Genomic DNA, 24,084 nt, shown 5'->3' with positions numbered 1-24,084 from the left:
CCGCCCAATTACAGCGTGGGCGGGCGCAGCAGTGCCGTCTGGAACGTGCACCACAGAACCAAATACGGTCAAATACACCGGAGGTTTCGACGGCTATTGACAGATGCGGCGAGCATTCCAGCCTCGTTCCGGCATCTGCCCGCAGACGTTGTGAGCGCGACTGACACCTGCATATTGTAGGTGGACATCTTCGAGCGAGTCTCCGTCGCGGAGTATTCAGTACGTTCCACCTTCGATGCGCACGCTACACTCGTCGCTGACATGTGTGATGGCAGATTACTTCGGCGATCGCGCTCGGTCCCTGTGAGTTGGTCGGCTTGTGGGTAGCGCGTCAGCTCAACACGACGCCGCGCTCAATGCGGCATACTATCAGCTCGACGCGCGGTGCGGGTCGTCTCCGGGACGAAGTCGCGAGCTGCGGCATACGACCGGGGCGACCTCGCACCGCCTGCATCCGTCGCTCCCACCGCTGTACGTCTCTTGCTCATATATCCATTATGCGTTGTGCTGATTTAATTAGGCATTCTTCTCATGCAGACCCACTATGCGTTATGCGTGCATCAAGACAAACCCTGTGTGCCTCAAGATTCTCGGGGTAAGGGTCGCGCGCGCGAGGATCGTTGCGTTTTGCTTGAACAGACGCGACATCCGCTGGCGCGCCCGGCCCTGGCGCAGGCCTTTTCGTGGCCCCCGGGATAAGTAGTCGGTGGAAACGGTGCCGCCGACGAAACCAACGTGCGCCGAAGTGAGTAACTCGTAGAATACCGTCGCGTCGTCGCGATATGACATGTATTAGGTTGGTGTCGCTGTTGTTCGAATATATTGTGGTCCATATCACTCGAATATCCTCGCGCGAATGAGACGGCTGATGTTCCGAGTCCAACCATCAATGGCCCGGGTGACCCGGTTCGGCGCTAGAGCACTGTCTCCCAGCTCTCTCCGCTACCACCATGGCCACATGTGCTCCCATGAACGCTTGACCTCAGAATTCAACCGTCGCGTGTGTCCCGCATGCTCGTATCTCCGAAGTACTCTATTTTAACATCGATACTTCCTGCCTGGACCTGCGAAGAACGTCGCCGCCGGCCTGGTCGGGTGCAGTTCGGGCAATATCCTGATATTCTACGATCTCGTGCACTACACCCCATGGAACCGTCTGACGACGATGTGAACTCAGGTCACAAGGAAGAAGCTCGGATGTTGTGCCTAGCCTGCTCCAAAACACCTTCCTGCAGAACCCGCTATGGCCGTGAAGCATATGCATGAAATTCGGATAGCGCGGGTGTTCGAGTGCCCGAGATTCTTGCCTAACCTCCTGATCAACATCCAGCTCACCTCGGTCCGCTATATATTGTGCGACAAACTTGCGGTGATGGACGGACCCCTCACTCACCATGGCTCGTCTTCTAATCTCGCTTGTGGCCCTCAGTCTTCACTGCGCGGCGACGCTCGGTACGTGCCCTCCATTCGTCTTCGTTCCTACGTGTACTCATCGCTATCGAACCTTCATCTCCTCAGCCTTCTCTGTATCTTCCTCGCCGAGCCAGACGGTCAATGGAATCGGCGCGAGTGGCGCGTGGTGGCCCAACGACGTATTCCAGTTCCCAGACAGTGTGCGTGAGCAGGTCGCAGAGCTGCTCTTCGGACAGTCTGGTGCCGGCCTGACGTCGTATCGCTTCAACATCGGGGCAGGCGGATCCGGGGTCAGCAACCCGACGTGCGTCGTTTCTCTGCTCGCGATTCTTTGACCCTGAACGCGCCATCTTTCCCTCCTAGCCGCGCCCCTCAGACTTTCTACGTCTCCCCTGGCCAGTATAACTGGTCCGCCGACGCCGCCGGTGTCTACTTTCTGCAGAAGGCCGCGCAGGCCAACGTCCCCCAGCTCACCGCATTCATCAACTCTGCGCCGCCGGCCATGACGAGCAACGGGCGTGCCTGCGGGGGGAACCTCGTAGACGCACAGATCCCAGCGTTCGCCCAGTACATCACCGACGTCATCGCCCACTTCCGCGACGAAGGCATCCACTTCACGCATGTTTCGCCGATGAACGAGCCCGACGATGTGCGTGACCGCGTCCCATGTGCTCGCGCCCGGGCCGCGCGGCGAGCTGCCCCTTACTGACGGCCCGCTCCGTTTTCTAGACGTTCGGGTCGTGCGGCCAGGAGGGGATGCAGGTGACGCCGCAGCAGCGCGCGAACGTCGTGAACACGCTCCGGACGACGCTCGACAACGCCGGGCTGCAGTCCGTGGGGATCATGGCGGACGAGTCGAGCAGCACCGGCAACTTCCTGCCCGAGGCGTCGCAGTGGCTCCCGCAGGTGCGCAAGGGCGCGCTTGCGGCGGTCAGCCACCACCAGTACGGGTTCAACAACGATGCGACCGTCGCGCAGCTCGGGTCGACCGGGCGTAGCCTGAGCGGCGTCGATACGTGGTTCACGGAGATCTGCTGCTTCACCGCGGCGAGCTCGAGCCAGAAGAGCAACCCGGCCGCGGCGTTGACCTATGGCGCGGCTTACGAGTGAGTGCATTCAAAGATGTAGCGAACTAAGGTACTGATAGGTTGGGATCATCAAGGCCGACGATGGTGGGCGCACTGCAGCTTGGCCAGCTGGTGTATCAAAGTTTCACTCAGGCGTAAGTAGGTCAAGTGCACTTCACGAACTTCGCACTTACCCTTCAAATAGTGAAGACGCGCACTTCGACTTCTGGACCGCCCTGTCCAGCGGTATCGGCTGCACGCCTTTGAACAACCCCTCTTGCGTGACGACAGCTAACACGAACGGATGGAATGACGGCCTGGTCAGTCGATAAATGCTTCCTCGATTTCTTGAGCCGCGACTGATCTGTTCTTGCCAGGTCTACTACGACCCCTCCTTCGCGTCGAACCACAACACGGCCCTCTACCAGACGAAGCGCCTCTTCCTCATGAAGCACTTCGCACAGTTCATCTGGCTCGGCTCGACGCGCTTCGGCGTAAGCGGCCTCCCATCGAACGTCGTCGGCATGGCGTTCAAGAACTCGAACTCGCACTCGACGCCGATCGGGAGCGCGCGCGCGTCGCTCATCCTCATGAACATGGGCACGAGCGCGACATCCGTGACGCCGTCGCAGGCGGGCCTCGGGAACTTCGCCGGCGGCGCGGTGACGAGCCCGAGCACGGACTGGCAGACGTTCGGCGCGTCCAGCTCGGTGTCGCTGCCTGGACTCAGCATCACGACGCTGCTCTTCAACTAGGGGTGGAGGCTTCAAGGCGGTTCTTGAAGGTGTCTCGGCTGCCCAGGTTCAATTGAAGTTGTATATTCCTGTGCATCATCGACGTTATGCTAGTACATGGAGCTTGATCCGCCGGGACACGATGTCTTGCATGTCACTACCGATGCGCTTATCAAACACACCTCCCCAACCTTTTACGTCAATGCACAAAGCTGTAAATACAAGGTTAATATGCACGTTGATTCCCGAAAGCTGAACTGACGCGCCCGGTTTGCATCCTACAGCCTCTTCCCTCCAGACCACCACCACTCAGGCCCACGAGCCCCAACATCATGTCATATGCTGCGTCTGTCGATGCACTGTTTTCATGCGATTCCCCTCCCCCATCGCCCTCCGACGACGAAGCTCTTGGATCGTCCGACAGCTCTTGTTATCGGGCTCTGCGATGTGCGGAGATTCTCGACAACGTTTTGGAAGAGTTCAATTCACGGGATCCGATCGACAAGCGGCGATTCTTCCTTGACGTCGCCCTTGTGTGCAAGGCCTTTCTCGATCCTGCGATGGCCGTGCTTTGGAGAGAATTGCCGTCTTTATTACCCCTGTACAAGGTACTCATCCCCGACGATGTGCTGGAGACCCTCACCGCATGCTGGACCAACTTACCAGATAGCGCCCCTGTGAGTAGCGTTGCACCATGTTAAACTTTGATCGCAATCGTGCTAAAACGTATCGCAAGCAGCTTCAAACGCAAATAAACTCCGTACACAGTCCAGGATCAGAACGATGGGCGAGGTTTATGCATTACGCTGCGTACGTTCGCACAGTGTTACGGATCGAGCTTAACGGGTTCGAGACCGAGCTCTTCCGCCTTCTGGCTGGACGTAACCACGGGCGATTAGTCCTGCCATCGCTTCAAATACTCAACTGCGAAACACCCCTTCATCAGACGTCGTGTCTCCATTCCCTGGCTTTATTCTCCTCCCCTACCGTACACACTCTGGAGCTCGTCAACAATAATTCCTTCATCGTGCTCCTCGACCCTCCCGGCAGCCCCCACCACATCTTGACCGGAGCCATAGCCCAAGCCTTCCCCTCCCTACTGTGTTTGGACCTCACTCTCATGGAACCGCCGCCAGAAGACGTCTCAGATTTCATAACCGGTCTCACCGTGTTAAAACAACTGCGCGAACTCAAGTTGCACTGGCCCGACTGCTCCCTCGACCCACATCGTCTGCGCGAGCTCCTATTCGGGCTCCCCCACCTAGTGGGCCTGGACGCGAGCATCGACGGCTTCTCTGACGTACGGCGGGGGCAGTTGGACCGCATTTTTGCGCCTTCATTACGCCGTCTGAAGTGCAGCGGTGCATGGGACGATATCGTGAGGCTGCCCTTCGCGCTGAAGTGCCCCGCCCTGGACGAGCTCCGCCTGGCACTCCATCGCCCCAGCCCCTCGACGTTTCTCGCGGCACTCTGCCAGTGCGTCCATGGGATATGTGGGCAGGCCTTTGCCCCACGCCTGCGCCTGCTCAGCATTTTTGCGACGGGTGCAGCGCAAGCCCCCAAGCGCCGGTCCATCGCAGACATCCTTGCCCCCCTCGCCGCGCTGGAGTCGCTGGAGGACTTGGCACTTGAGGTCGTCGACCGGGGCGAGGGGTCAATGTTGCTCGTGCCGCTCGGCTCGGACGACATCATGCGTACGGTTGCGGCTGCCCTCCGACGTGCCCGGCGCGTGTCTCTGGTGGTGCGGCATGCGCAGAGCCATACTATGCACAGTCGCTGGACCCGTTCCTACGAGTATCAGGATCCTAACACGCCGACGCTGCGCTCCCTCGTCCATTTCGCGACGATGTGCCCGCGGCTCACCAGCTTGGCGCTGGTGCCCGTCTTCGTTCCCCCTCTCATGCTGATGATAGCGGGCAAAGGCATGCCTACGTGCAGTGCGCCCAACTTGAGGGAGTTGCACCTGCACGCAGAAGAGGAGGTTACGCGTACGAACGCGCCGCGGAGCTTGGCCGTTTATTTGGACAAGCTCTTCCCGAACTTGGAGATCTCCGCATGTAGGTTGCAACCTGATGTGAAGGACGTGCTGCGTGAGACACGGAAAAGCCGGACGGCATAGGTGGGGGCACAAACTTGTGCCCGCTACCAAAGCCGACAAGAGGTGCATAGCGATCGATACGATGTAACGTATTAGTCCGCCAGTGTATAACTTCTCTTAGACACATACCATCATTCCATGCTTCCTGCATCTGTCGCGGTAACGGCGATGGACCATGACGGAATCAACATAACACGGCGAAAGCGTATTGTACATTGCGGAGACGAGGCGACGGCGACATGATATACACGGGATTGATAGCGATCTAACGGCCGTACCTGCACATCTATCAGCATCGGTCTGTGCTGCGGTGAAGCCGGAAACGTACTTCTGCAGCTCCCATTCTCTGTTGTCTAGCGGGCAGACGTTACGCGTTTTCAGCCAGCGCGAGATGCAGTGGAAGTGGAACGCGTGCTGCGACGGCCAGAGCGCCTGATTAGTACGCGGGGAGAGATGGATGAGGTGGGGGCTCACGTTACAGATACCCCAGGCGGCGTTGCACTCCTCGCTGGTAGCGGAGACTTGGTTCGCCTGGCAATCGATACCTGAAGGGACCCAGACGGTTAGAGGACGCGGCATGGATACGACTGGGGGACGTACAGAGATCCATGATGTGGTTCCTGCAGATCGCGCAGTTCTCGACGACGATATCTGGTGAAGCGTCTGTGAGTGCTGCCACTCGTGCTTATAAAGGACGTCGCGTACCCCAGGCCCACAGGGAGACGGCGTTCCACTAGACACACAATCCAGATGAGATATACATTGCGCAGGCAAGGCAGGGGATATATGGGAACGCACCTTCTTGACCTCGAATCGCTTCTTCTCGCCCTTACCGTCGTCCTTGGTCTTGCCCTTGCCGGTGGACTCAGCCGCCGCGGGCGGGTCCACGTCCATCGCTGCAGCGTCGGCCATGTCTGTGTTTCGTGTCTAGTAGGATAGAGCGAGTCGTGCCACTGGGTTTGGGGCTGCCGCGATGGTGTGGAGGCAACCTGCACTCCTCGCAAGCGCACGCCACACAAGCGTAGTGCCCGAGTACACCATGGTCACGCAATAGTCACACAGTGACTGACTGTTACGGTCCTCATTAACTGCCCGGGACTGGCCCGGGCTCTTCCACGAACCACGACCACTGCTCTTCTACGAATCACGACTACCACCGCCGTAGCAGCTACATCGGAACACATAGCAGAAGAAAGAATGTCGGAAACGAACCAGCAGCTCACGCAGCAATTTCTCGCTCGCTTCCAGCCTGGAGTCTCTGGTCGGCACGCGTCTCCTCATCTGGTCTCATCTGGGTCTAAACTGCCGCCACATCAGAGCTCCTTGGCCAGCTAGAGGCTATGCGGAACGGTACTGCAACCACAGACGCTATCGAGAAGCTCGCGATTGACGCGGCGAAGCTGAGGAAAGACCTCACGGACGCGATTTCGTTCATTCCGGGCTACGATCAGCGCCAGTGCGAGAACGTAAGTCGTGCAATTTGCATGATTGCATCCGCGCGCAGAGCTGACGCGTACTCATCGCAGAAACTCAAGGACATCGAGGCGCAGATAGAGGCCTTGCGCGTTACAGCGGCCCCGAAATCGAAGTTTGCCTTCAAGCGTAAAGCTGCGAAACCCTCGTCCTCGGTCATGACGCCTGTTGCTCCACCCAAGCAAATAATTGCTGGCGAATCGACCGCAACTCCTCCCCAGGATAATTCACACTCTTCGGGACTATCGCTGTCAGGACATACGCACGGCTATCTGACAGTTTCTTCACTCTCCGCACCTTGGTCTGCCGCTTCGGATCTGACGATATCGGACCTCGACCACTGTGTGGTGAACCTCGTACCCTCGCGAGCGAACCCAGACGCCCCTGCCGACCTCGCCTTTAACGCTCTCCATGTGCGGAACGTCACGAATAGCGTACTTATACTTCCCGTGATCCCCGGCAGCGCACTGCTTCACGATATGAAGAACTGCGTGATCGCTCTAGGTAGTCGACAGGTAGCGCAATTAGTCCTTCTATGTGGAACTTGGATGATCTAACTATAGTTTCCCACTTGCGATTGACAGTTCCGCATGCACACATCCTCGGCTGTGGATGTGTATATTTCCATCGCGTCAAATCCAATCATCGAGCACTGCTCTGCGATCCGGTTCGCCGACTATCCATCATGCTTGCTATCCCCGTCGGCGAAAATAGCCCAGGTATGCGCGTTTCTATGTGGGACGTCCGGAAGACTGATCACGATGACCTGCAGGACGCGAAGAGCAACTACTTGGCTGTCCAGGACTTCTCGCATATCCGGGCGACCCCCTCACCGAATTGGTTGCCCCTTCCTGAAGGCGGTAGGGTCGCGGATGACCGATGGCCAGTTTCCCGTGCGGACCCGAAGGAGGTACTAGAGACCCTTCTTCCCGCTCAATAGACTTATTGTTGCTATCGCTCTCGCGCGGACCCGAGTAACTATTTGGGCCTGCAGCGCCATGGCGATGGACGGGATGAATGCCGTACAGCAACAGCGCCAGACCCAGTGCCTCAGTTCAGGCAATGTGGGCGATGCGCCACCCACGTCAAGGGCGTCCGCAGAGTGCGTCTTCCTCGACAGTTCATCCGTCTTTCCCCTGTGCTGGCATACGTTTTCCCAGAGTTGCCTTCCTCTGTGTGGAGCATCTCCTTCCTTGTTCTACGTAGGCAGGGCCGCACCAAGTCCTCGCGGTGTTCTTCCCTGCACAATGGCCCTTCGTTGCGAGGGTCTACGTGTACTGCCCCCGACATTTCTGGAAACAGCAAGACCATCGCCACGCCGAAACTGCGTGTGCGGCCTCGCTTGTTTCGACCTCAGGCCTTTGTCTCTGTCGGGCTGCCGGGGATGAGACTCGGCCAATACGCGTATGGCATGGACCTCAGACGAACTTGAAGAACGTATAGCAGACAAGCACAGCCCCTCATGAGGATTATCAATAAACGATGCTGCGGAAACATCGATCTCGAGGCGTTGTGCATCGCTTCGAGGCGCGGCAGCCGGCACACCGCCGCTTCATACGGAAGTCGCTCGGCTGCCCCTGGAATTATGAATATTGGCATGGCTGGCCGGCGTGGGAGCGCTTCTGGGGGCCAGAGGCGTCTCTCCGCTCGCGTGCCTCGTCGCAACCTTTGTGGCACTCGGACGCGAGGCAGTGCATCGTCTTTGTCTCTTCCGCTCACTGTACTTGGCTTGTGGTCCGCACCTTCGTTTGCAGCCATATCTACCTGCTCTGTGCACTGTCAGATACCTCACACGAACCACGCTCGCATTGACTGCGGCCGATCTGACGCTGCTCTGGACTGGACCCGACCAGCACCACCACCTCAATATCCTTGACTTTGTGCGGACACTTTCGCGGGTTAGACGAGCAGGATACTCATTGGGTTTATGTCAGGATCGCACCCCTCTACATTTTTGAACCATGTCCGGGCTCGATGATCTGTGCGCATGCCTCGCCGTATGCTGCACTTGCTTCAGTGAGTACCCCGGCGCCTTTCTTCCACATACCCCGGTGGTCTCGTCCCTCAGCGATCGCAACCACTCACCAAATGTTGATTCTGTGTGCAGCATTCTCCTGCAATGAAGCCTCCGGCCTCTTCTGTTTCTACAGTACGTACCCGCTCTCTCTGCCCGCTCCAAGTCCACCCTAACCGCGCCCTCTCCGTACCACAGAATCCTGCAACTGCTGCACGCGTCGTCACATGGACGACAAAGACTTCGAGCGCACCGTCGAGGAGCTCTACGCACACGGCAAAGACTCCCCCGACGCCCCCGGCGGCCCCGGCACGCAGACGCACGTCCTCGAGCTCCAGCCGCGCGGCGCGAGCAAGGGCACGGACGGCTCCGTGAGCGCGCAACCGGCGCCTCGCCCGTCCATGGAGGCGCCCCCGCGCCCCTCGCTCGACGGAGCTCCCGGGGCGGAGCGCATTCCTGGGGAGCCCCGTGCAGAGCGCCGCGATCGCACGCGCGAGTGGGTCCATGCGCATAGCGCGTCGGAGCCCGGGATCGGCGCGGTGAGGGCAAGGTCGCGGCCGCGGAGCAGGAGCCAGGCGGACGGCGCGGCGCAGGGGCAGGGGAAGGAGGGGCCGAAGACTCCTGGGGGGTCGATGCGCGCGAAGGGGAAGGAGCCGCTGCCGAGCGACGCGCAGGCGTATGTGCAGTCGTGGAAGCGGTCGCAGGATGGGGGACCGCGCGAGGGCGTGGAGGGAAAAGTCGAGGAGGCCGTGCCCATGCCCGTACCCGTGCCAAGCGTGCATAGGGAGGGGAGCGGGAGGACTCGGCGGGACGAGCAGGCACTGGAGGAGGGGGAAGAGGAGCGGGCTGGGAGGAGCGGGACGTCGCCTCCGCGGCTTGATATCCCCGCGAGCTTGCGACCCGGACGGCCGTCGTCGTGGACGCCCTCGCAGCTGCAGCTCGAGCCGCAGGCGGCTGCTGGGCAAGCGGGGGCAGCTCCCTAGAGTGGTAGGGGGTTGGTATCTTGAGGACTTGTTGTGGTTCGGTTCGTGTGCATCTGCTCTCTCGTTGTATAGTGCTACATTCATTCTGGGTTTACGTCGCTCTCTACTAGTACCGTCGTTTCGTTGTCGCATATGGGTTCGCAAACTGAATACATACATGCTCGCTTTGCTCGTACGAGTGCGACTCGTGCAAGCCAAAGAGATACATGCAGAGCGGGGACCGCATGCATCGGACGTGGACGTGTGTAGGCGCCGATGAATTGAGAACCAATCCACTCTCCATTACAGCCTGAGCGCTGTGTATCGCCGTTACAAAGCTCACCGTGATTTGCACACCACTGTGTTCTTCATCTGCAACTGCCCATTTGTCAGAGACCTACGTGGGGCTCAACACGAGGATGGGTACGCGTCGAGATTCCAGACTCTCAGCGGCAGCAATGTACTCAATGAAGCTCAACACGGGTCTCCGCCTCCTCGAGGCTCGGCTTCGCGAACGTTGTCTCGCCGCGACTTTTTGGCAGAGTCGCGTGAATAGAACGCACGAGGTTCGGCACGAGAACGCGCATGTGTCGCAGCAAAGGCCATAGTCGTCCATGAGCGGTAAATTCGAGGAAGAGATTCGGCGCATACGTAGACATAGTACCGCAGCACTGCAGATCACGACTGCACGATCCCATATCGTCCCTTACTCTCTGAGAAAACCTACTGCGTGACGGGAATAAACCAGCATGAATTGGGAATACCGTAGACAGGTTTTGCGGTATGTTGGGCCAGAAAACAGAGATGAGGAGGACGAGGACGAAAGAGAGAACCGCTGCAGTCGGGAGACATGTGGACATGCCGACGTCGATATCCCAATTTAGCAGCGGCATCTATAACCTTAACCCACGCGGTGCCCATCACGGCAACGGCCCGGCGGGGGATTTCACCCGCGTCCAATGGGAACGCGCTTACGTTACGCTGTCCCGGAGCTCCAATGGATGGAAATAAGCCGTGGTTCTCGTCCTCCTCACACACCTTTCTCTCCTCCCCTCATCTTCACCCATGTCCGGCCAGTCCCCAGTCGCGCCCGCCGTCCCCTTGCCTCACCGCAGAGGATCCACCACCCTCGCGAACAGCAAGCCACCCGTCTGGTCGATCAACAAATCCGTCGGCCCGCAACCCGCCCCGCTCCCCGCGAAATGCGACCGCCATGAAACAGTGCGCTCAGGCGTGTGCTGCAAAGAGCTCAAGGGCGACGATGAACGCACCTTGATTGACCCCGACGTGGTCCGCGACGTGTAAGTCCTCATATCTCTGTCATCCGTCCCTAGACGGCCATGTCCGCGAAGCCCGGTTTGCATTTGCTCGACGCGCTTGGCATGGAGTTTAATCGAGGTGCAGTCCAAATTCCTGTAGCCTATACCCCCCAGTCAAGTCTTCTTTATCTCCCTTCTGCTCTTGGTAGACCAGATCCCGACGCATGCCGCGGGTTATGGGCTGCGAGGGACATTTCTTCGGGAGGATGGGGGTGGCGGCACTCGCTGCTGCGGTATCGCTTCCACGGGCCGGGTCGAAGTGACAAGCAAGCTGTCTCATTTTCCTCCTGCTCGTCCAATGGCATGTCGCTGGTTTGAGTGGTGGCATGATAGAATTTGGTAACGCTCCGATCATATGCACGTTCCTGGCGTCTTGCGCGTTCCGTCATGTCCGTTACAGTACTGACAGTGCAAAACCCGCAGTGTGATTGGCCTATCCGACGGCCTGACAGTGCCCTTCGCGCTCACGGCGGGCCTCTCCTCCCTCGGCGAGTCCAAGCTAGTCATCCTCGGTGGCATCGCGGAGCTCATCGCCGGTGCCATCTCTATGGGCATCGGCGGCTTCCTCGCAACACAAGCCGAACGCGACCACTACCGCTACCTCCGCAAATGCACATCCGCGCGCGTCCTGCGTTCATGCGACGGCGAGATGGAACGCGAAGTACACGCCGTCCTTGGCCCCGTGGGCGTCGACGAGAAGGTCTCGCGGCAGGTCGCATCCTGTCTGCGGGACGTCGAGTTTAGCTCTGGTCCGTCCGACGAGGGCGAGTCGAGCAGCGGACACCGATCAAATCGCGCAAGCACAGCGAGCGACGCGACGCTCGCTGCGGAAGAAGGCGGCGAGCTCCGATGGTCGCGAGACGTCGGCCTCACCGCGTTCCTGCTCAAGTTCGGCGAGGGCCTCGAAGACGTATCCACCGCGCGAATGTACGCCTCGGCATTCACCATCGGCATGGGCTACCTCCTCGGCGGCCTCATCCCCCTCCTCCCCTACTTCTTCGAGCCCATCGCGCACATCGCACTCATCTACTCCTGCATCCTCACCGGCATCGTCCTCCTCATCTTCGGCGCGGTGAAGGCGCGCGTCACTGGGGCCGGTGCGGGCGCGGGCGGGTACGTCTGGGGCGCGGTCAGCACACTCCTGGTTGGGGGCGCAGCCGCGGGCGCTGCGTACGGGATCGTCGCCGCGTTGGAGGGATAGCCGCACATTAGGGAGCGGTTCGGACGTTGGTCTTGGGGATACACGTGTACGTTACAGGAAGATTATTGTAGTGTTTGTGCTTGTTTCACCCGAGCTAGTTCTTCTTTCTCACTAGACATACTTCACGTCTCGGCTGTAGGATCCGTTCGCTAGGCCTTCACGGTTCTCCTTTTTTTTCCCGTTTTTAACGTAAGTTGAGAAACGGGAGAGAAAGGGATCGTGAGAAGCAAGGGCTCCCTCTTCAGTGTCGCTACAGCGGAGGAAAAAATCCGTCGAGGACTGATAGCTGTGGGGATTGGTCTTGGATATGTGTCTCATCTATGTGTAGTGTCGCTCGCGGATCCACAGCTTATAGCATGACCCTGGCAAGGACCTTTCATTCTCAGTCCTTTTTTTTTCTACAAAAGACTCGAGTCTTTTGAAGAGAGAAAAAGGAGAATGGTGGTAGGGATTTGCCAGCGGCCATGCGGCCATGTATGCACCTCATTTCTGTACTGTAGGATTATTGCTGGACCGTCAGACCACTACCTTCGCAGTTCCTTTTTTTTCCGTTTCTAGCTGACAGCGAGAAGCGGGAGAGAAAGGGACGGCAAATGGCAGCGGGGGCAAGTCCCTCCTCCGTGTCGTCGTAGTGTTGTTCGAATGGACCGTGCTCGCATATTAACTGGTGCTGCTTCACGGCCTCGCCCACAGCTTCTGCTCATGACCGTAGAAAGGATCCCTAGCTGCCCTTGTTACTTTTTTCTCTCTTGTTAATGCCTGACAAGAGAACTTGACAAAATGACGAAGGCGTTTGAGATCGACAAGCAGGTATGCTGCGTTGTCTACGTGTATGTACACACTGACGCAAATGTATCGGGCGTTTGGCACAGTGGTAGCGCGCACGCTTTGCATTCAGACATGCGTGAGGTCGAGGGTTCAAACCCCCCAACGTCCAGTGTTTTTGCTCCTCTAGGCTCGGTCCCAGCTTGGGAGGGCAAACTTCAAACGTCTCGCAAACGGCGCCAGATTTACACAAGATAGCAACCCATGTAGAGCAGTGCAGATACAATGCAAATAATACAGACGCGTATGATACCAGTACGCGGCAAGGAAGAGAAGAATGCGCCCGCCATCGACGCTACTTCTCGTCTCCGAAATACTCCTCCACCAGCGCCTTCTTCCTCAGCTCCAGCAGGAACTGCTCCATCTCCTCCCGTGTCGGGAGTTTTGGCGGCATGAGGATCTCCGGGGAGAGCACCGGAATGTACGCCGCCGTGCGTGTCGCGTGCGCGAGCATTGCTGCATCCGTAGACGCGTCTGCGTCTCCTGCTGTCCCTGTTGGTGCGTCGGCACCGTCTGTGCGCGCACGCTTTGCGACGTCGGAGGGGGCGGCTGCGGACATGTCGACGTCGCCGTCCGTGTCGCCGTCGGGGGCCTTGCGCTTCGCCTCTGGGGGCGCGGAGGCCTGGCTCGCCTCTGTGAGGAGCGCAGATAGCGGTTTTACGGGGCGGGAGAATGGGGGGATGGGGTCGTCTGTGGGGAGGCCGAGGACGGTCCGGATGTGGGTGTATGCGTCTTCCCACTCTACATCTACTGTCAGCATGCACCCCTCACAAAAAGACATAGAATCGACGTACCCTCCTCCTCCGCGTGTGCCTCATACTCGAGCAGCGTCCCATCCGCCTCGTCGAGGTCGCCAAAGTACCCAGGGCCCTGGTTCGTGAACTTCTTGTAGTAGCCGTGCACCTTGTTCTCCTCGTCCTCCTCGGACTTCTTGCTCGAGAACATCTCCTTCACCCCAGGCAGCTCCTTCGCGCGCCCGAAGTACTTGTAGCCCTTCGTGCCTGGGACCTCCTTCCCGTCGTCGTCCAGCATCGCGACATTGCGCCGGTAGTTCGCGCCGCCGAGCGCGACGATCTGGTTCTCCCAGTGCCGCTTCTCGCGCAGGAGCCGGTTGATCTCGTCGTTCAGGTCGCGCACTTCGTAGTCTGTCAATCCTGCTGTGGGCCGCACAAGTTCGTTAGCTGTTTGGGCATCCTGAGGAGCATAGGCGTTCGGGGCGAGGGCAGAGCGGGCAGTGGAGGAAGGGTGACGCACAGTCCTGGATTTTGGACACCTTTCTGCTAATCTCGCGCAGAATCTCTCCTCGCCACCGCTCGCACTCGCGCAGGCTCTTGCACGCGCTCGCCATGCGTGGTCTGCGGTCGCTCCGCGTCCCCAGCCCGAGCTCAGCGGCTTGCGCCTCGCGGAACCGGTAGAGCATGGACTGCGCCTTCTCCTCATTACGAGCCTACAGAGTGAACGTGAGGGTTAAGAAATTATCGAGGGCCGGCCGTGAGTACGCGTACCATTTTGCAGCAGTCGGACTAGGGGGGATGGGTCTGAGACGATGGTGGAGGCGTTGAAGCTGGAGAGGCCCCAGTCGACGGCGCCTCATCGCGAGCGTTGTCTGTGATGGTACGTGACGTGTGTGACAGTAACGCCCGGCTCGTCGTTGTGTTTGGGGTTGCGCACGTCGTTCAACGTCGGACGAGCCCCATCCTCCAGCCTGCTCCCCCGGATACTGCCTAGCGACGCTCGTACCCGTCTGAGTTTCTGCTCTCTGTGTGTCTGCTGTCTCTGCTGCCTTGAAATGTCTCCTCGTACGCCTTGGCGTCAGAAACAATCAACTGTAGGCTCAGTATCGTGGCGCGCATCCTCCGCTATGGGCATGCAAGTCTGGAGTCGACAGCCATAGTGGATTTTGCGGCCGTAGTGTTGTGGAAAGGCCATTATAACCTCCCGCAGAAGTTCCCGGACCCTCGATGGGAGTGGGAGTGTCTCTGGAGTGTCTCGTGCAGGAGACTCCCCTTCGCGGGCAAAGGTGAGCTGCGCTCCCCCCATCCCCCCTCCCTCTCCCTCTCTCTCCCCCAATTGCGCCCGGTGCCGAGTTCCAATCTCGCTCCCGAGCCTCACCCCGTACACCGTTCGCACTCGCATCCCTACCCTTAGCTCTCGAGCCCCCACCGCCCCCGAGCTCGCTCCCTACTTTCATCCCCCCTCTCCCTACCTTTGTACACTCCTCTAACCTTGACCCCCCTCCTCTTATCCACTCCCTCTCCTCTCTAGTAGCTCCCCCACGATGTATATCCGCTACTACGCTACCCACGCCCAATGAGAAACACCAGCACGGGTTGTGCCACCCGGTACCTTTCGCGTTGACGCCCTTCATACCTGCAGGCGTTGCTTCTTCAATCTCCAGGGGCGCACAAACACGATTCACAGTGGTGCATCATGTCCGAAGTACATCTTCCCCGCACACCCGGGTCTGCACGCCCACGCACACCCAATCTCCGTCTCTCATGTCGATCCGTCGTCCTTCTCGGGATCGGCGTGCTTCTGCTATGTCCTGAGGCAATCTATGCGTCGAGTGGCATGGTATATCGCATTGCCTGGTGTAATTAGGCGTACTTCTGGACGTGGGCAGGACACGGGTGGCACTTTCGGATACTAGGACTGTTTCAACGGCAGTTGGGCTACTTTCCCTCTGCGGCGATTTGTCCTGAGGAGGCGCGCCGGACCCGCTGCTCCGTCCCACTCCCTCATCGTCAGTATCGGTCATTTTTAAAGGGGTACACTATGTGTGTTTTTCTCTTAGGTGTTCTGTTACGCACAGGGTTGCTCTTCATCAAGCACATCGGAACGGCTTGCTCAAGAGAAACTGACGTTGTGCGCTACCTGTACGTTGTACATAGACGAAATATATGCATTTTCTGGACTTGCAACATCTACACTGCGATGCAGTGTTGTGTAGTGACTGGTTGAGGGGGTGTTGGGTTGAGTGGGTGGGGGTGGGGTGGGGTCCTGCTAAACCCCCGCCGTGTACTGGGATCGGCCATGAACAAGTGAACATCTGCACATATTCGGATCATGTATTGCTCCGGGCCCGATGTCATCGACCTTTGCGCGGACGCTGCGTCAAGATCGCGATCGCGATGTCATGGTCCGAGCCATGACGTCGGCCCGCATAATGGCACGTGATATGACCTAACGCACGGGTCGATCGCGCAATCGTTGCGTCGTGTTCAGCAGGGATCTCAGATTCCCCCCCGACGTTCGGGACCGATCTATTTAGCGCTCACAACCTACCGAATCGATCGATCGATCGGGCGCTCGAATTCGCAGAGAGGCGTGGCCGTTCGCGCTGAGGTCTGCTCCGCCCCCACTTGGATCCCCCACCGACTCTGCTTCTCTGCGTCGGTCTCTTGCAATGTGTATGCATTCATTCTACTCTCTCGTCCTGCTCGACGAATGCGATTCCTTCTCCAACATGCGGAAGGGATAATGCAGCGGCTGAACGTTCTTCCACATTCCGCAACCTTCCAAAGGATGCAGGTCTGCAATCCTCGAGTGCGAGACCGTGCCCGTGTCCTGAGTGGCACCTCCACCCATGAAATGTCAAAGCACCGTTGCACCCCCGCGCGCTCGTATGCATTGGCTTTCCGAGGTGCGTACATATACGCCTGCAACATATAAGGGCCCCTATGTGCCACCGATCCCCTCTCGTCGATCACTCGATACACTCTCAAACTCTCCTCGATCGCTCCCGCCGGCAAGTTCCCGCCCTTCGAAAATAGTCTTCCGCCTTCCAAGCCCGCCCTTTGCCTCGCTGCCGCCGCCGTTGCGATAGCAGGTCTCTATCGTCGTCCACCACCACCTTTTCACCATGCATCTCCCCAAGCAGCACCAGCGTCCTGGCGTCAATGGAAACACGTCTGGCAATCAAGCCGTGTTTCGTACCTCCGGCCATGGGTTTTCCAAGCTGAACCTGTCGAGGGCGTCCATGCCCGACGACCTCGAGATTCTCATCGTCAGTCCCAGTCCCTTCCCTTCGCTCTCAGTTTCATCCGTGCTCATCGCCAATGCAGGATCGCGAGAATAACAGGACCTCCATCACGCTCACCTACCAACATGGGCCCAACGGCGAGTTACCCATCTCGCTCCCTGCGTACGTCCCTCTCCGCCCCACTGTCCCCCTTATCGCCTGCTCACTCCCCGTCGCAGCACCGAGTCCACGCGCAGCCGCCCCACCGTGCCTATCCCGCGCAACATGAGCTCGGTCAACGACGCTGCCGCGCCCTCCAACCTCGCCCGCCAGGCCGATCTCAGCGGGTCCCCGTGCACCCGCGGGTGCGGCGAACGCGTCAATACTGGATCCCAGTGCGGAGGGACGCGGCCGCAGATTCCCCTTCCACGTCTCAGCACTCTGTTCCCTGACGGCATCCCGCGTCGCGTCGGCCAAGAGGCTGCGGGGAGCGCGAGCGCGTCTCCGGTCAGGCCTGCCAGCTCGCAGGCTGCGTCTGCGCTCGTCAGTGCACCGAGCCCGACGTCTGCGTCGCCGCCCGGCACTATCAAGAAACCCGGCGCGGTCAAGGCTGAAAAGACCCTCCCGAAGCGCAAGAAGTACGTCCCTCCCCGCCCCGCCCCCTCCAGTAGCAGCCGCTGACCATGCACACAGAGCACAGAAGAGGCTGTTCCCGAACAAGCACAGTTTCAAGATCCGGAACACGAAGAAGTTCACGACGTTCTACGGCCCGACTGCGGCGACGCGCGCGCTCACGGCGCCGCCCGACTTCCTCAGGCCCTCGCGCGCGTTCCTGTACGTGCACCTGTACGACGGCGGCGCGAGGGGCGAGCAGAAGCAGATCTGGATGTACGTGGGCCCGCGGCGCACTGGGTTCTTCGCGCGCGGGGAGGCGGGGGAGGATGGGGAGGAGGAGGAGGGGTGGCGGATCGTGCATCCTGGGTGCGAGCACCCGGACTTGCCGGGGTACGTGTTGCACGTGCGCAACGACGGCAACCCAAGCTGGATCACGGCGGCGTCGGCGCAGAAGATTGCGAGCGAGAAGAGGAAACAGGAGCGCATGGATAGGCGCATCTGAGCGGTCGGTGAGTTCTTTGCCTATAATGTGCGTGAATTGTAACCGTGCTGACTTGGCTTCTCGTTTTGCAGAACATAACACCGGCATCGCGCTGCAGCGAAGGCCGCGTCTTGCTCTCTATATAGCTCGTTCCCAGCTTCCTCACTTACTATGCTACCCTCTCCACGTTCGTTTATGCTACTCTCTCCACGCTCGTTTATGCCTTCCTCTCCACGTTCGTTATATGCTCGCAATATGCGACTGCTTGTATGCACACTCCTTCACGAATATGATCTATGCAAATATGCCTATATCCCGCGGTGTGATTCCGGTCTGAAAACGGCGACGACGAGATCACATTAAGTTCTACAACGTCTAGCTCTCATACGCATCGACCGTCACCCTGCGAACCCTACGGAATGTCCCCTGCGCAGCAATTCGCCCCCCCCCTCGTACTGATGACTTGAGAATGTACCCGTACTTCTTCAAGGGTACCTCGAGCCCGCCGTCTCGGGATGCGTCCAGCTACCGATTGATTGGTACGTAGCATCGCGTCTACGTATCGGTCAATGTCCACAAGTTCCAATGTTTAGCACTTCGCTCAAGTCTTTTGGATACTTTAACTGGGCAAATGATCATGATCATGATCATGATCACTATGCTCACCTATTATGATCACTATCATCACCTACTAGGATCACACGCTATGCTCAGCAATTGTGATCACTACTTATGATCACTCCTGATCACTCTCAGTAGGACCCCGGCCAATCCACCAAGAGCTCATATGCCGGAATCCCCGAAAATGGGCCCGAAGGGCCCGAAACTTACATGAAATTTAGGTCGATTTCCCCGAAAATGGGGCCTCCAGCGGCCGGGGTTACATCCCTCCCCAGCCCCGAAAACAAGCCCTCGCCGGGACAATCATATGCCAGAACCCCGAAAGTAAGCCTCGCTCGGCCGACCAGACGGCCGGGTCCCCGGCTGGAGACAGAATTTACCCAAAAAGCGACGGAATCAGCGCGTCGCGCTCTGTTTTCAATCGTTTCCCCGCCCAACCAGTAAAGGCCCGCCGGGCCGAGAAATCGACCGGGCGCCAAAAAGGCGCCTAAAGCCATGTTACATCCATTTTACCCCCGAATCCGGCGCAGCCGGCCGCAACTTATGTGAAAATCCCCGAAAAACACCGGATTTGGTACCCCCGAAAACGGCCCAAATGGGCCTCCAACCGGATGTGAGCTCTTGGTGGATTGGCCGGGGTCCTCTCTCAGTACATACTACTGAACGGCAACCTCCGGAGGGTTCCCCATTCGTCGTGATCATGATCACTCGCCCGATCCACCGGTCGCTGTTCGCCTCCCGCGACTGCTCCGTCAGAGCGAGCGCGCGCTCTTGCTCTTTGTTCGTGAACCACATCATCGACATCCTGACCGCAGGACGTCTGCACGATGCGGCTAGCCTCCATGGGCATAGTGGGCCGGAATTTCATCCGCGGTTCGTCGCGGGACTGTTCGTGACGAAGCTGGCTGACGACATGGACGCACTCCACGAAGCGGGTGTCCAGGGCTCTTCACGGTGAGTACCTCCGTGTTGCTTTCTCCTTCGACCCTGCACTGACACGAGGTGACTGCGTGCAGGATTTGCGTAGGATGCGGGTGGCCTCGTGTATGAAAAGAAGCGAATACCTACAAAGTAACTTGCCTCGCCGAGTGGCCCATTAAAAACATGCGTCCGCGAAGCCAGAAGCCCGACTCGCGAAGCGCAACGGTACCTATCCTACGCTTATCGGGTGGCACTGTGCAACTCCTGTTCGGTGGGACTTACGGCGTGCTAGTGTCACTGACAATGGCCATTCAGTCTGAGGACTCTCGCCTGCTCGAAGTTTCAGTTAGCGGGGAGATTAGTGGGTGGTCGAGCGCCCAGCAGCCCTCGTGGCCCCTAACAAACGGAATGCAGAGGACGTATTAAAGTGGCCATATCTCGCAGGAGTATCCCTCGTTCCCGCATCCCCTTTGACCGCCGTGGTATCGTCGATCCGCCGTACCCTCGTCGTCGTCACCATGCAGTTCCCGCACCCCTTCACAACGCCCTACTCCTTCTACGCCAGCCCCTTCGTCCAGTCACCGTACGCGAGCGTCAGCAACGCCGAGAACCAGCCTTCCGTTAGTCCCCTCCCCTTTGTACACGAAGATACGCCTGATTTAACACCTCCCTATAGGCATCGCTCGCTCCCTACTCCAACTTCGGCGTTGTCCAAAGTGGTCATCCCACTGCCGTCACCTTGTGAGCTCTCCTTTCTCTTTGTCCGAGCACCTCCTCCTATACTAATCCGCGTTTCTCGTAAAGCCTCATCCCTCCAGGAGCCAGCACTATCAACTTCACATGGCGGGCTGAAAATCCCGCCTCCACGATGCCTCCCCAGCTCCCTTTCACGAGTCCCCCGGATAGCACACACACCTCCCCGCGGAATCAGCAGGCGCACCCCGGGCATGATGGCGCAGAGCACGACCCTACCATTCGCAGCACGCTTAGACCCTCCCGCCTCCCGTCGCCCGCTGACAGCGTGCGCAGCGCGGTGACCTACGCTCCCCCGCCTCCGCCGATTGCTGAACCTACCACCACCGCCGATAACACCGCAGAGGCTGATACTACCGTCGCAACGGCGGGCTCTGAGCGTCCTGATCCTGGCCCTTCGATGAGGACTTCGCGCACACGCTCACCGTCCGACGCGGGCAGCCCTGGCGCCGAACGGCCTCCGAGAACCAGGTGCGCGTCCTCATTGCCCATACCGAGTTCGAACGGGTGTTAACATGTTGCCCCTATATTCAGAAGGAAGACATACTTCTCCACCGAGCTCTTCAAGCGCAAAATCAACAACATCGATAACGAGTACACGCAGTGGTACGAGTCCGACGCGGACCACAAACGCCGCGCGCCCCTCGAGCGCATCTGCGACCTCGTCGACCAGCGCACGCGCACCGGGCGGCTGTACGTGCACACGCACGCGCTGGGCGTACAGGCGTGGATGTGGGCGTACGAGCGGGGACCAGATGGGGTGAAGCCTGAAGGCGCGCGGAAGGAGTGGGTCGAGGTGCAGGTCGGGACTGCGCACCCGCGCCTGAGGGGGTATGTGCTGCATTTCCTGGGTAACGGGGAGCCGCGCTGGGTGAAGGCGCACTCGGCGGTGACGTATTCGATCAGGAGACGCGCATCCGGGGCGGGGGACGATGACGACTACCAGGAATGAATGCGCGAGTTCTGGAGACCGCGTACGCCGTTGACCTGTCCTGTCAGGTAAGTGGTATGTTGCGTGAATGTTCAGGCGGTACTGACCGCCGCGTCGTCTTCATAGGCCTACTTCATAAGAAGATTCGATTTCTATGGTCCTATATCGCCCAGCTACGCATGTAAAACATTCGAACATCAACTATTGACCTTTTCGTCTCCATTCCCTGTCGGCCGCGTCAAAAGTTTGTGTACAGTTATAGTGCGGTCCCCATCTCAGGAATATCCAAGGTGCGCGATCAGTATTGGAAGATTCAACTGTGCCTTCCTCATGGCTCCTCTACATTTTCCGTATCCCCTGTTCCCCCGACTGGGTAACGGTAAGAACCTCACCCCTGGGCGCGCTGACTCGGATGCAGTCATACAGCGCCATACCCTCGCGGCCGTCGAATGGCCTGGGATTAATATGCCATTATGAGTAACTCCCGCCATTCGGCTTTTGCCATGGACTCCCCCCGCATGTGGTCCCCCGCAAATCCGGGGTAGGGCACTGGGCAATGGGCAGCGGGTACGCGGCGGGCCACTCCCCATTCCCGCGATCACATGGATTGCACCTATCGAAATGCAGACATAAGCCACAGGTACGATAAGCTCGGGCTACCCGTTGATGTTGTTGCGGCGAGTTGTTACTGACGCCGAGGGGATGACGGGAAAGGATGATCTACGCGCGATGATGGCGGGTCCTGGGAAGGGGGGGGCGGGGGCGGGGGGGAGGGTCGCACCGCGCGTGGGGTATGCCTTGACTTGATATATGCCAAACAACCATTCCATCTCTACCGCCTCCAACGGCGAAAACAACGAACGCGTTGAACGCGTCGGACGCGTCGAGTGCGACGCGCCTCCCAACCAGACCGTCGTGAGTGCTTTTCGACGCGTATTTGTCCTCAACGTGTGCACTAACGCGTGATATTCGGGTAGACACACCGATGGGAGATCACGTACACTTGCACCGGTGGGGACGAAGCTCAACCCCCCTTCCGACCTGTACTTCTGTGAGTAGTCGCGTCGCTCCGAGAACGTGCATGAACTTACCTTTCGATGTTACGCGTAGATACTCCCGTCAAAACGGCTCGAATGCCCCTCCCACGCTTCGCATGGCGGTAGAACGGACCGGAAGTCGAGGAGGGTCACAGTCGGGAGCCACGACCTCTGAGAACAGAGCGCGTCCTCCACAGACCGAGGTATCACGCCCTGCTCAGGCGGGCACTGCTTCGAGTTCAAGTAGCGTGGTGAGCTACGCCTCTGCACCTCGCACTCCCGTCAACAATCCCGCAAGCCGCCGTCCGACGGCGTCCCAGTCATCGCAGGGCAGGTCGCCCCGCCGTGCCCGCCGCACTGATCTTCGGCGTTCCGCATCCCCTCCTCCCCGCGACCCAAACCGACGCCGGCTTGCTAGACGTGTTGGAGAACTGTACGTTTCTTTTTAGTTGTCTCCCGTGTGCGATCGCCGCGGCTGACTGTGTGATTAGGCCGTCTTGGAGACCCAACCTGAACACACGCAAGATTCGCGGGTGCGACGCATCCACGGAGTGGACCGAATCGCATAGCGAGCATCCGCTACGGGCGATGCCAGCAGCCCTCCTACGAAACCCGCGCGACCTGGACGGGCTGCCCATCCCCACGGGACGCCTACACGTTCATTTCCACAACCGCGGCTCGCAGACATGGATGCTGGTACGGCGCAGAGTCGCTGCGCGCCACAGACGCGACTCCGAACCGGGACCAAGTGGCCACCCTTCCCAGACAGCTGTTGCCCAAGAGGGGACGGCTGGCGCGAGTTCCGAGCCCGTATATCGGCGCGAATGGATGCCTGCGCGAGCTGGCACCAGGCATCCGCGCCTTCCAGGGTATGTGCTGCACTTCCTGGACAGGGGCGAGCCGAGCTTCGTCCGGGAGGCGTCGGCGCGCGAGTACGCGGCGAACAAGAGGAAGCGGGAGAGGATGGCGCAGACAACGTGAACCACACGCTCGTCCGCGTCAATAGTCAGATAAGCAAGCCGTTTCCGCCTGCTCACTTTTTTATCACCTCATGTCTATCCATGTCATCCCTCCACCAGTACCATATGTCTCTCTCCCCTATCATTATGCACTTCCTTCACATCAATCCCACACCGTACTACCCCCTCACTTCACTGTAATAGCCATGTACAGCCTTTATGCCTTCAATATACCACAGCATCCATGGACATTGAAGCGTGCCCTCTCCGTCGGTCGCGCCTTTACATTCTCTATCTCTGTTCTCAAGGCGAAGATTGGGCGCGTACGCGTTGCAATTGCAGGTACGGAAACGGTCATAAGCCACAGCAATGATACGCGGGGCTGCCATCAAGCTGAGTGCCGCTTCGCGCGCGAGTCGTCTCTTCATCCGCTCCTCGATGTCACTGACAGCTCACTCGCTCAGCCAGCAGGATCTATGCTACGAAACAAGTTTACCTCTTCCGCGTTCAACAGCGAGCACATCGAACGCAAGCCTACCCCCAGCCAGACCATCGTGAGTGCCTCTAGCTCCGTCGTGTGAGCGCTTAGTAACAGCAGTGTGTGTTGGCAGGTGCACCGATGGGAGGTCACCTACACCTGCAACCCTGGGGACGAAACTCAGCCCCCATCTCTTCCTGTTGTTGTGTGAGTAGCTCCTT

General features: G+C 59.0%; 10 protein-coding genes and 1 non-coding gene across 11 annotated transcripts; 8 read left to right on the top strand and 3 right to left on the bottom strand.

Annotated features, from left to right (window-relative positions):
* Positions 1-1,394: 1,394 nt before the first annotated feature.
* Positions 1,395-3,801, top strand: TRAVEDRAFT_66957 (glycoside hydrolase; the record flags this gene model as incomplete). Its single annotated transcript, XM_008045535.1, has 8 exons — positions 1,395-1,452; positions 1,519-1,717; positions 1,777-2,062; positions 2,143-2,519; positions 2,576-2,635; positions 2,686-2,800; positions 2,858-3,439; positions 3,499-3,801. The coding sequence occupies 7 exons, from the start codon at positions 1,395-1,397 to the stop codon at positions 3,233-3,235; spliced, it is 1,473 nt and encodes a 490-aa protein (XP_008043726.1). The 3' UTR covers positions 3,236-3,439; positions 3,499-3,801.
* A 1,681-nt stretch (positions 3,802-5,482) lies between these two features.
* On the bottom strand, positions 5,483-6,305 carry TRAVEDRAFT_31548 (RING/U-box). The gene is made up of 6 exons (XM_008045190.1): positions 6,111-6,305; positions 6,018-6,045; positions 5,913-5,963; positions 5,787-5,857; positions 5,641-5,726; positions 5,483-5,590 (listed from the first exon to the last, which is right to left on the bottom strand). Exons 1-6 carry the CDS (start codon positions 6,222-6,224, stop codon positions 5,578-5,580), a joined length of 363 nt encoding a protein of 120 aa, XP_008043381.1. The 5' UTR covers positions 6,225-6,305; the 3' UTR covers positions 5,483-5,577.
* A 139-nt stretch (positions 6,306-6,444) lies between these two features.
* TRAVEDRAFT_31546 (uncharacterized protein) lies at positions 6,445-7,774 on the top strand. The gene is made up of 4 exons (XM_008045189.1): positions 6,445-6,778; positions 6,839-7,300; positions 7,370-7,504; positions 7,558-7,774. Exons 1-4 carry the CDS (start codon positions 6,653-6,655, stop codon positions 7,723-7,725), a joined length of 891 nt encoding a protein of 296 aa, XP_008043380.1. The 5' UTR covers positions 6,445-6,652; the 3' UTR covers positions 7,726-7,774.
* A 722-nt stretch (positions 7,775-8,496) lies between these two features.
* Positions 8,497-9,952, top strand: TRAVEDRAFT_74697 (uncharacterized protein). Its single transcript, XM_008045534.1, has 4 exons — positions 8,497-8,665; positions 8,720-8,801; positions 8,893-8,934; positions 8,998-9,952. The coding sequence occupies exons 2-4, from the start codon at positions 8,747-8,749 to the stop codon at positions 9,780-9,782; spliced, it is 882 nt and encodes a 293-aa protein (XP_008043725.1). The 5' UTR covers positions 8,497-8,665; positions 8,720-8,746; the 3' UTR covers positions 9,783-9,952.
* Positions 9,953-10,810: 858 nt separating this feature from the next.
* On the top strand, positions 10,811-12,667 carry TRAVEDRAFT_66953 (DUF125-domain-containing protein). The gene is made up of 2 exons (XM_008045533.1): positions 10,811-11,062; positions 11,504-12,667. Exons 1-2 carry the CDS (start codon positions 10,827-10,829, stop codon positions 12,279-12,281), a joined length of 1,014 nt encoding a protein of 337 aa, XP_008043724.1. The 5' UTR covers positions 10,811-10,826; the 3' UTR covers positions 12,282-12,667.
* Positions 12,668-13,138: 471 nt separating this feature from the next.
* On the top strand, positions 13,139-13,218 carry TRAVEDRAFT_t208. Its single transcript has one exon. It is a non-coding gene; the product is annotated as a tRNA-Ala (tRNA).
* A 96-nt stretch (positions 13,219-13,314) lies between these two features.
* On the bottom strand, positions 13,315-14,674 carry TRAVEDRAFT_154796 (Isy1-domain-containing protein). Its single transcript, XM_008045532.1, has 4 exons — positions 14,612-14,674; positions 14,361-14,553; positions 13,901-14,263; positions 13,315-13,847 (listed from the first exon to the last, which is right to left on the bottom strand). Exons 1-4 carry the CDS (start codon positions 14,612-14,614, stop codon positions 13,402-13,404), a joined length of 1,005 nt encoding a protein of 334 aa, XP_008043723.1. The 5' UTR covers positions 14,615-14,674; the 3' UTR covers positions 13,315-13,401.
* Positions 14,675-16,470: 1,796 nt separating this feature from the next.
* On the bottom strand, positions 16,471-16,865 carry TRAVEDRAFT_60836 (uncharacterized protein; the record flags this gene model as incomplete). Its single annotated transcript, XM_008045531.1, has 1 exon — positions 16,471-16,865. A coding segment is annotated over exon 1 (303 nt), but the record flags the coding sequence as incomplete, so codon positions are not given.
* Positions 16,866-16,968: 103 nt separating this feature from the next.
* TRAVEDRAFT_66952 (uncharacterized protein) lies at positions 16,969-18,472 on the top strand (the record flags this gene model as incomplete). Its single annotated transcript, XM_008045530.1, has 5 exons — positions 16,969-17,112; positions 17,171-17,250; positions 17,307-17,705; positions 17,761-18,191; positions 18,256-18,472. 4 exons carry the CDS (start codon positions 16,969-16,971, stop codon positions 18,182-18,184), a joined length of 1,047 nt encoding a protein of 348 aa, XP_008043721.1. The 3' UTR covers positions 18,185-18,191; positions 18,256-18,472.
* Positions 18,473-20,223: 1,751 nt separating this feature from the next.
* Positions 20,224-21,560, top strand: TRAVEDRAFT_66951 (uncharacterized protein; the record flags this gene model as incomplete). Its single annotated transcript, XM_008045529.1, has 4 exons — positions 20,224-20,325; positions 20,382-20,446; positions 20,510-20,929; positions 20,993-21,560. 4 exons carry the CDS (start codon positions 20,224-20,226, stop codon positions 21,408-21,410), a joined length of 1,005 nt encoding a protein of 334 aa, XP_008043720.1. The 3' UTR covers positions 21,411-21,560.
* A 1,385-nt stretch (positions 21,561-22,945) lies between these two features.
* On the top strand, positions 22,946-23,469 carry TRAVEDRAFT_31541 (uncharacterized protein). Its single transcript, XM_008045188.1, has one exon. It carries the CDS (start codon positions 23,015-23,017, stop codon positions 23,405-23,407), a length of 393 nt encoding a protein of 130 aa, XP_008043379.1. The 5' UTR covers positions 22,946-23,014; the 3' UTR covers positions 23,408-23,469.
* Positions 23,470-24,084: the final 615 nt, after the last annotated feature.

This window comes from Trametes versicolor, assembly GCF_000271585.1.
Source record: "Trametes versicolor FP-101664 SS1 unplaced genomic scaffold TRAVEscaffold_12, whole genome shotgun sequence".
NCBI classification, from domain to species: Eukaryota; Fungi; Basidiomycota; class Agaricomycetes; order Polyporales; family Polyporaceae; genus Trametes; species Trametes versicolor.
This window is presented reverse-complemented; position numbering and strand designations above follow the sequence as displayed.